Below are 10,535 nucleotides of genomic sequence, written 5' to 3'. Positions count from 1 at the left end.
AAGCCTGCAAATATGATGAATAAGAGAGCCCAAACCCAGTCACCTCTGTAGAAGGCTGCCCAACCCTAACTAGCTCCAAACTGGACCATCATGCACATTCTGCTTGTGGAAAGACACCAGTTACTGTTCCAGTTGGGGGCCCGGTCCAGCAGATGTTCCCTACCAGCCTGGTGCTGGCTAGCAATGATAACAAGCACCCACTTTGCTATTGGATGGATTCTCAAGTAAGAAGACTTTGCTGTCTTTGATGCGTACCTCCCTGTGTTCCTCAGTATTCTCCAGATCGAGAATTTTTTCAGTTAACTGCTGATTTCCCAGTGATTTTATTCCTCCTGGTTGGTTGGGTGACTGCAGGGACATGAAGTCCACAGGGCTGCACACTTGTTTCCTAAGGTGGAGACCAGAGCAAGCAAGCTTGGTCCGCTGAGCAGCTGGTGTCAGGCACTGGTCACTGCCAATTAGCCCACCTGTTTGCAGGAAGAACTTTGACACTCAGGGTGGCATCACTGATTTCAGAGTGGTAAAAGTGCTTTAAAGAGAAGTGCTAACACTAATAATTCAACAGCAGTGTAAATCAGCATTCACAGTCCATCACAGCCACAATGTAGGACTGCATTTTGCTGGTTTTCAATTATTAAATGTGAACCATTTAAAGTAATATGCAAGTAAAATAAACTACAATACAACAAATGACAGGAGAACAACAAAATGTAGTGGCAGATATCCACCTGGCCAATAACAGATAGTTTATTAACCTGACCTGGGGAGGCCGGCAGTTGGAAGGTGCCTTGAATCTACCTGACTAGGGTAAAAACCTCCAACCCCGGGCTGATCATCTCTGACAGGAATCACTTAAGAAATATCCTCACCACCACACTTCTGGTGAAGGAGAACTTTTGTGTATTTTTCTCAGTTCCTGTGCAAGGATTCATAAGCAAACAGCCCTTGGAAAAATACAACCAAAAGGAGTTTTGGCGGAAATCCATGGACCTTAATTCTTTTGCCTTGGTGGGTGATTGGACTTATCAAAACATAGCCTTGATGAACTCTTGTAAAAGCAGGAAGGGAGGGAGAGGCTTTCAGGCCACAGTCTGCTCTTCTTCCCCAGCACGATTTTGGGGAGACACTGCCCGAACTCGGTTTATTTGTTCTGGTGACGGGGCTAAGCCTCTCCCATGTGAAATTTCACTTTTCAATGAAAACTTACTCCGGGAGGAGCATCGCCAGTATATTTCTCGTGTGACTCATACGCACAAAATCCAAAAGTCAATAGTCAAGAGTTTATTTGATGGAGGTTTTCTTCTAATTAAGAGGTCATTAAGGGGATCCGACCGTTACTCAGCGCTGAGACGAAGGTCCCCAGCAGCTGCTCCAGCCCGGGAGATGTGCCGGCCAGCACATTTTCCAGAAACATGTTTCCTCTCTCGCCAGCGGCCCCTTCCCCCTCCCCGTCACCCCGTTTTTAGTCTCTCCAGCGCTGATGAGCTAATAGCATTTTTCCTTTGCATACTTTGGCGCTGCCCCACGGCATACTCTGGCAGCCTACGTGTGTCTGAGCGCGCCCGCCCGCCGCAGGCTCGGCTCGGCACGGCTCGGCGCGGCTCGGGGCGTGGGGGGAGACAGGCAGGGAGGGAGGGGGGAGGTAGGCAAGGAGGGGGGGAGGCAGGCAGGGAGGGAGGATGGGAAGCCCCCGCCGACGCGCCGGCCCGAGCCGCCCCGTTCCCCCCGGGCCGCCCCCGCACGGGGCAGGCGGGCGGGGGGCGGCCGTGGGGGGAACTGTCAGGGCCGCACGTTTCCAGCCGCATTACGTGAACAAATGGCGGGGGCGCAGCCAGCCCAGCCAGCGGGGCTTGTGTAACTTTGCAAGCGTGCCAGCAAGTTTAAAGTCCCTGGTCTCTCCTCCTCCTCCTCCTCCTCCTCCTTCCCTCGCTCCAGACACCAGCGCGGGCCGAAGGACGATGAGAGGCTGATTGTTTGCTCCGGCTCCCATTCGCATCCCCTCGCCTATAAATACTGGGGAGAAGAAAAGCTGCTCCCGCCGCCTCCCCCGGGCCGCGTTTCCTTTCCGACGGCCCGACCTGCCCGATGGCACCGCCCGGGTGCCGCAGCGCCTGAGACCCCGCTACCCGCCTGACCCTTCCAAAGGTGCAGCCCGCACTCCCCGTCCTCCCGCACCACCCCGCCCCATCTCCAGCAGGAAAGGAGCCCCTCTCTCTCCGCTCGGCCCCCTCTCCCCCGGTTTCTCCCGTATCTCTCTTCCCGCCGGCTCCTAGGAAAGAGGAGAAGATGCGATTCGCGCCGCCGGGGCTCCGGCTCGCCCAGCTCCTCGCGTGCATCTACTGGAGCTGCCTGTGGCCTGCCGGCTGCCAGCAACAGCAGCCGCTGCGCCGGGATCCCCCGCCGCCCCCCGCCGGCTGGAGGCAGCGGATCCAGTGGGAGAACAACGGGCAGGTGTACAGCCTGCTCAGCCTGGGCTCCCAGTACCAGCCCCCGCGGCGCAGGCAGGCGGCGGAGGCGGCGGGCAGCCCCATCCTGCTGCTGCGGAACAACGGGACGGCGCTGCCCCGCAGAGCCGCCACCCGCGCCGCCGCCGCGCAGCCACAGCCCCCGCCCGCCGCCGGCACCCGGGGCGGCTCCGGTGCTCGGCACTGGTTCCAGGCCGGCTACCAGCCTTCCTCCGGAGGCCGCGCCGCCGCCGGGCAGCGGAGCCAAGCGCTCGCCACCCCCGCGGCCAGGAGCGCCTCCTCGGGGGCGCCGCGACCCAGCGCCCCCGCCAGCCCCGCCGGCGGCACCGGCACCGACGGCAACGGGAGCAGCACCAGGGCCGGCGGGCTGCCGCCCCTCGGCAGCTTCAGGCCCGGGCGGGAAGATGTCATGGTAGGAGACGACCCCTACAACCCCTACAAGTACACAGACGATAACCCCTACTACAACTATTATGACACCTACGAGAGGCCCCGCCAGGGCAGCAGGTACAGACCCGGCTACGGCACTGGCTACTTCCAGTACGGTAAGAGCCCTCCTTCCCGCCCGTCCCGTCCCGTCCCTCTCGGCCCCGCCGCGCCGCCCCGCTCGCTCCCGCGCACGCCGGTCCCGGCGGGATGCGCTGCGGGGGTCGCCGGCGCTGCCAGCCCCTCTGTTGGGGTAAAACCCGACCAGACGGGCGATCGCCCGGCTCCCGGCCCGCGGGAATCCCGGTGGAAAGCCCGGAGGGAATCCCAGCGGCCCGCGGTCCCCGCGGCTGGAAGAGCGGGGAGCTGCGGAGGGCACGTCCATTAGCCCACCGCGGGATTCTGGTTGTCGTGCTTGCGTTGTGATCTTTGGGAAAAGCCGAAGAGCCTGAGCAAAGGGGAGGAGAGCGAGGTTAACGGAGGGTAGGGGTCCGTAACAAAACGACGGCTCCTAACGATTGGGATGGTAGCCAAATATCTGCAAACGTGTCCTGGGTTGATCTTGCTGTTATGTGGTTGGTTTGATGAACTGCAGGTCTCCCTGACTTAGTCCCGGATCCCTATTACATCCAGGCGTCCACATATGTCCAGAGAATGTCCATGTATAACTTGAGATGTGCTGCCGAGGAGAACTGCTTGGCAAGGTAGGCATCACCTCAGGCTTTTGCCCATCCACTGTGAGTTCTTGTGCTCCTGTGTCCACTGTGGAGTACCTGTGAACATGGTGAAGAGTGGAGAAGAGTGAGGTTGGAGGCCCAGGGAAACACAACCCAGTTTGAAACCTTCTTCCAAGCTTGTGGCAGATGGTGGGGTATACACATCAGAAAGCAATATTGCCATACTAGAGAGACAAGCTACAGATCTTTTGAAAAACATACACATTGTGAAAAGTTATATTACACATTTCTGTTGTTGGGCTCATTTGAACATATCTGAATTTTGTGAAATGGAGGCATCCAAAAAAACTATTTGAATCTGGTGGTTTTCATCTCCCTTCTCTAATCCCATAAGATCATATGCAACTCCACTAAAAAAAGACGAAACAAAAACCTATTCTTAACCAGCACAAGTTACTATTAAAATTATAACAAGCTAATTGTTTCTGGGCCTATGCCTTGTAATGTCTCTTAAAACTAAAATCTCCCTGAAAGTGTTTCAAAGTCTCTTAAGGGGCTGAAATAACAGCTTTGCTATGAAGTTTGGTCTTGTCCAGTTGGCAGAGAGGGATTTTTCCTGTTTTGTTTGGAAAGAAATCAACATAGCTGTTTTTAACCATTTTAACTTGTTTGATACCTTATCATTTAAAACAGATTTATGTATTTACCAGCATCATTAATTGATATCAGACTTTTTCCAGGGTCGTGCTCTTTGTTCACTTGCTGGAAAAAGAAAACATGACATAGGAAGCAGTATTTTTCTGCTAGATTCTCAGTGAATACTAATTGAAATGTTCTTGCTAGCTATCAGTTGACTAAAATATTCCAGTATTTAAAAGATAATAGCTATGTGAAAGAGGATAATATAGCCTGTTCATATATATATGTATTCTTTACAACACAATCAAACAACTGTTGTGTGATCTTACATACACAGGGAGTTATTTCTGCTAACAGCAACTAATGAATTGTAGTTTTGATACCAGAGTAATTTTACAGTTTAGCAGTGATCTGCTTTATAGATGAACTCAGTCAGTGGTCAAACTTCCATTTAGAATATCGGAAGTAGATTTGAATCTTACTCAGGTCTTGGTCTGACATCAGGCATTTCCACACCATATGGAATTCCTGTGAACCTCCAATGCATGAAGTTTAAGGAGGCTGAAAAGACCTCTGCTGTCAGTTACTTCTGAGACAATAGAAAGTGTTTTTTTAAAGTGTTTCTTGCATATACTTACACATTTTTTCTTTTTTTCCATTATTGCAGTTCAGCTTATCGATCAGATGTCAGAGACTATGACAATCGGGTGCTCCTGAGATTCCCCCAAAGAGTGAAAAATCAAGGCACATCAGATTTTCTGCCCAGCAGACCCCGTTATTCATGGGAGTGGCATAGCTGTCACCAGTGAGTAAACTGCTCAGTATGAAATCTATGTTTTTCACTAACAAATTGTCACTTATAAGGTGACATTTCCTAAAACTGCAGTGAAGCAGAGAAAAGCCATGAGGAAACTTTAGCCTCTTACTGTCTGATACATTTTATGTAGCGGTAATTACTCTTTCTATAGACACATGAAACTAAAAGGGATATGAAGCTTATGTAAGAAACTTGTACAAAGTCTAAATTATTTATAAATACAAGTCTCAAGCCAGTTTTGATGTAGATTATAGTCCAGTTACATTTAAGTGTAACCAGTTAATAAAAATCCCAATCATGTTAAAATAAACGGAAACCCTAAAATGTACATCTACTAGCATGGTCCTTATGATATAGCATTGTAAACAGTGACCCATACCTCTTGACCTGAATTTCATGAGTTAGTTCTTGACAAGGAATGCTCTGATAAATATGGAATTGAAAAGCTACTGAATTGATTGATCCTGTCATCAAAAATATCCTTATCAGATATACTTTGACACAGCAGCAAAGCTCTAGAAATAGCATAATTGTTGGAAATATGGAAAGGCAAATGAAGTAGGACATTTTCAACATTTTGGGAGCAAGTAACACAGCAAACCTGTATCTTTTCAGAAAACTCACATTCAGCAGTTTTCAGGTTTGTTCTGTTTTTTGCTATTTCACAGCAGAACCAGTTGTAAAATACTAGAAGTACTTAGAGTAGTTACTTCCACCTTATTTAAAATACAACTCTGCTGCTACAGGTACATAAATGATAACTTAATATTATTCTTTTAAAAAAATGGTATGCGATGTGGGCTTGATCTGAAGGCCTCTGAGCCTTCAGAGGCTTTAAGCACTGAATGAAAAATCAGTATCATTAGAACAAATTCTTTCAAAAAAAGACTAGTATTATTAGTTTATAAAACTTGTAAAGATAAAAAAAGCTAAAAATAAATCAAATCATAAAACAAAGCCTCCACAAATGCTTTAGTTAACCCCCATTCCTGAAAAAAAATCAATCACCAATAACAAAAATACCCCAACTCTAGTGCTTAAAAAGCTGATAAATAGATGAAATGGAGAGAGCAATTGAAATCTTCCATTTGTAAAAGAGCAATTTCTTACTCTGCCACAACAGCCTAGCTATTGCTGTCCAGATGTAAAGTGTCTCTGATGTTGATTCAGTTCTTGGACAGAACATACATTGCCACAAAAAAATGCATCTCTCGTGATCATTTCCATAACAGTGAAACAAGCTCATTTGGAAATGAACTACAACTGCCAACTAGTTTGGCTAGCCATCAGACTTCAGTGTTAGTCATCATCATCTGTGGACTGGTTTTAGTGTTCTTAATGCACATGCTTGTGAAACTTGTGTGCTGTTTTGTTTCACCAATACATTTGAATTCTGTTTAATTAGATTCTTTTCATATACCTCTTGAGCTGAAGGCATTCGTAAGTAACAGCAGCCAAAGATATACTGAAGGTAGATAAGACAAGTGTAGTTTAGAAAAAGTGTAATTACAAGAATAATAGGTGTTGAACTCTACAGTAAGAGCCTGAACTCACTTTGTGTGAGAGCAAAAAAAAAAATGCATCACTTTGCCCAGATTAAAAGCATACACACTTTTGCAATAGAGATGACATTAAGTACAGACTGCAAAAAGAGTTGACATGGAATGAAATCTGCATTGCCAGTACACAGAAGCCCACTTCTTTATGAAGATTTTGTTTTCACCACTGTTATGAATGTGTTATATTGACTGAGGGCCACTGAAATGTGAAAGCAAATTGTTGGGGTTTTGCTAGCAAGTAGCAAACTTCCCTGGAATTTACAGTATGTAAGGTAAGCATTCCTAGTGAAATTCTGGCTAAAGGCAGTTATAAGATGTACAATTCAAATATGAACTACTTAATACTTGCTACTATTATTGGAAAAGAGCTGAAACAGGAAATTTTGGAAAAACAGTGCTGGAATCTTTCCCATAACAAATTAAAATCTATTATTTATTTACAGAAGATGGCATGTAGTAATTGAAAATCAGAGTAATAAAAATAATTGAGTAGCCAGTAATAGGAGAGTATAATAATGCACAGATTTTGTTTAACAAATAAAATTTGGCCACATTTAATGGGAGGTAGATCAAATAGGAATATGTTAAAATGTTATTTATACGATCTGATGCTTCTCTAGTAATGTATCTATGGTTTAACAGACATTATCACAGCATGGATGAATTCAGCCACTATGACTTGTTGGATGCAAGCTCACACAGGAAAGTTGCTGAAGGACACAAAGCAAGTTTCTGTCTTGAAGATACCTCCTGTGATTATGGATACTACAGGCGGTATGCATGTACAGCACATACACAGGTAAGAGACAAGTTTTTTTCCTCCTCTAGTCTATATTTGGGTAACTTTTCTGCTTATCATCTGACTCCCTGAATTAACTGATGACCTAACTAACTTCTGAAATTCCTCTGTCAGAGGCCAGGATACCATCTTGGATACATAATTTACCCAGGTGCTGCTAAGTGGGTTCCTCAGTAAAATGCACTGACACTCATTAGCTTAGCACCACTGCTAAATGAACTCTATTAAGACACACCACAAGTTCTCATGGCTATAAGTCCAGTCAAGTGAGCTAAAGGGAACTCAAGACAGCCAGTAAAGAAGTCGCTCCAATGTTCATCCCCCCACAATTGCTCAGTTATATCCTTGGCTGGTGCCAGAGTTCAGCACTAGTATTTTCACCCTTTCAGAGTCTGAAGCTGTAAGGTTCTGAATTCCATTAATACCTATTGTTACTGGCTGGCAGTCTGATGCAGAAATCTTACAGCATTATTTTATGCCTGTATTTAAGGCATAAAAGATGTAAAGAGAATGGCAGCCATTTGAACATTATGATGGGTCATGTACAAATGTAAAGCCAGGTCCTAGGGCTTATTAAAGGAAGAGACGAAAAATGGAATCAAACATTAAGATAAAAAAATCCTTGAAAGACTCCTACCTTGAATATTGCATCACCATCTCTCAAAACTGCTGCAGAAAAGCTTAAAAAATCCGAACTAGCCAACCCCAGAAGAACAAGGATGATCAGCAATGTAGTATGGCTAAGAGACTTCATTGACTTTTTTTTCCATTTGGAAAACCAAATAAGAACGAAACTTGAGTGGTCCTGGATTGAAAGAGGAAATTGTTGATATTTATTCTTTCTTACAATACAAGAATTTAAGACCTGCTAGACAACAGCTTTAAAACAGAAAGGAGTGCTCTTTTGACACATGAATGAAGTATTAAATGCCTTGCCTTAGGATATTGCAGAGATCAAAAATATTTACATGTGTTCAAGAAAAATTCAGACAAAAATAATGGTCACTATGAAACACAAAATAAATCTGATGGTACTCTATGTCTTAAATACAGTTAAATGCCTGGTGGAAGGAATTTGCCTGACATTACACATCCCATTTCTTAGGTTCTTTTGTCCTCAAGCATCTGCTGCTGACCATTGTCAGAGACATGACACTGAGCTTGATGGATCTGTAGTTTAACTCAACGTGGCCATACTTACATGTACATCTGTATCCCTTATTCTGCAGCTTCTAATCTAGGAGGTAGTTATTTTATCACAGAGAAATAACAGGTATGCTTCACTGGCTGACATGTCCACATTCAAATTTTAACTATAATGAATGATGTGCAATACATAAAGGCTTTGAAGAGGTTTTATAAATATCTTTTCTCCTTCGTAGACTATGACATCTAACTAAGCAACATACATATTTTACAGCTGGAGTATTTGTGTCACTAGAATCATGGCTGTGTCAGCGTTTCCACTGGAAGCCCATGTTTCAGGGGTTTGTAATTGGACTGTAAAACTTTCCTCCAGCCTCAGACTTGGCACATACATGCTGGGTCAAGAGGGAATTCCTACAGGACTTGGGTTTTCTGCACTTTGTGTGTTGCCAGAACAGATTAGCTTTGCCTAGAGCAATCTGTGTTGGACACAGTTAGAGATACCAGATTTGAACCACTGATACATTCATAGTTAGGGATTCTTACTGATGTTCCCAACAACAAAGAATTTTTCAGAAAAGATTCATCTGGAAGAAAGGCTACATTTTCAGTTCCCTCAGATTCTTGTGCCACTGTATGCCTGAAGAGACACCATTTCCATGCAAAACTCAATGTGAAAATAGCTCTTGAGTCTACTGTTCAAAGTTAGTACTTTGGCAGAATACACCCATAGCAAGAAGTTGCATCATTCCTAAGGGTAGAGAGAGGTTCCAGCATGGTGATAGGGTTTGTATTCAAGGACTCCAGAAGCAATTTACTTGAGATTTACAGATACTTATCTTATGTAAAGAACAGGAAATAATAACAGCACCAGTCTTTACATAAAAGGAGTACTGTAGCAAGTGATAATAAAATACAGATATCTCACAGATGAACAACTGTAAGTATTATAGATGTTTCCTCTTCAGTAATAAAGTGCAGTCTATCAAAATGGTATTTTTGACTTACGTATTCGACTTTAGATATACAAATAAAATGCCAAGAAAAAATAAGACTAATTTTCTGAGTTAATTTTCTTAGTGAAGTGTGATGGTTAAGTGAACTTCAGTCTGAGTGTCCCTAATATCTAGAATGTTACTATTCCTAATGACTAATTTTTTTTTTACATCCACCTTAACTTCATTTTTAAGGGTCTGAGCCCTGGCTGTTACGACACTTACAATGCTGACATAGATTGCCAGTGGATTGATATTACAGATGTAAAACCTGGAAATTACATTCTGAAGGTAAGTGTATTGGGAGTGGTGAAGTATGTTTTGGGTTTTTTTTGTTGTTGTTTGCTTTTTAAAGAAGCAAATCATAAGCATAGATCCTTTTGAATGTATGTGAGCAGCTGAAACCTGGAAATAGATAAACACTATGCTTTCTCCCCTTAAGGTGAGTGTAAACCCCAGCTATTTGGTGCCTGAATCCGATTACTCCAACAATATAGTGCGCTGTGATATACGCTATACAGGCCACCATGCATATGCCTCTGGCTGCACAATTTCACCGTAAGTACTTTCCTTTGTTTTCTGTCACTGTCTTAGATTCATGGTAGTGAAGTTGACAAAAAGATTTATAAAGCTTAGAGATTTACTTTATCTTGAAGAAAATAACTTCCACTATTAGTTCTACTGATAGCAATTTCTTCAGTATTTTGTTTCTGGGGTTTCAGGAATTTAAAAGTTTGTGGGAATTTTGCTCTTGCACTTGTGCCATCAGAATATATAGCACTTTCAAAATTGCTGTTACTGTCTGGGCTGCTAGATAACCACCTCTGGCTCACACCTTCTTTGTATTTGCACTAGAACCTTTCCGTGATCATTCACTACCCATTTATGCCACCCACACAGAACTGTTCAATAGTTACAGAGCTGTTAAAACATTCTGTAAAATCCCACACATGTATGTTACTGCGCTGCTGCTGCTGCTTACACAGCAGCCATCCTCCCTGAAACAGTTCTT

The 10,535-nt window shown here is 44.4% G+C and overlaps 1 protein-coding gene across 1 annotated transcript; it reads left to right on the top strand.

Moving 5' to 3' along the window:
• The first annotated feature begins 1,807 nt into the window (after positions 1-1,807).
• On the top strand, positions 1,808-10,085 carry LOX (lysyl oxidase). The gene is given in 8 exon segments (XM_017807377.1): positions 1,808-2,694; positions 2,778-2,852; positions 2,854-3,010; positions 3,487-3,595; positions 4,875-5,012; positions 7,226-7,382; positions 9,719-9,814; positions 9,966-10,085. Coding segments are annotated over 8 exon segments (1,260 nt in total). The 5' UTR covers positions 1,808-2,286.
• The last annotated feature ends 450 nt before the right edge of the window (positions 10,086-10,535 follow it).

This window comes from Lepidothrix coronata, unplaced genomic scaffold (assembly GCF_001604755.1).
Source record: "Lepidothrix coronata isolate B3197 unplaced genomic scaffold, Lepidothrix_coronata-1.0 Scaffold18, whole genome shotgun sequence".
Classification (NCBI taxonomy): domain Eukaryota; kingdom Metazoa; phylum Chordata; class Aves; order Passeriformes; family Pipridae; genus Lepidothrix; species Lepidothrix coronata.
The sequence above is the reverse complement of the archived record's forward strand: the minus strand, read 5'-3'. Positions and strand labels throughout refer to the sequence as shown.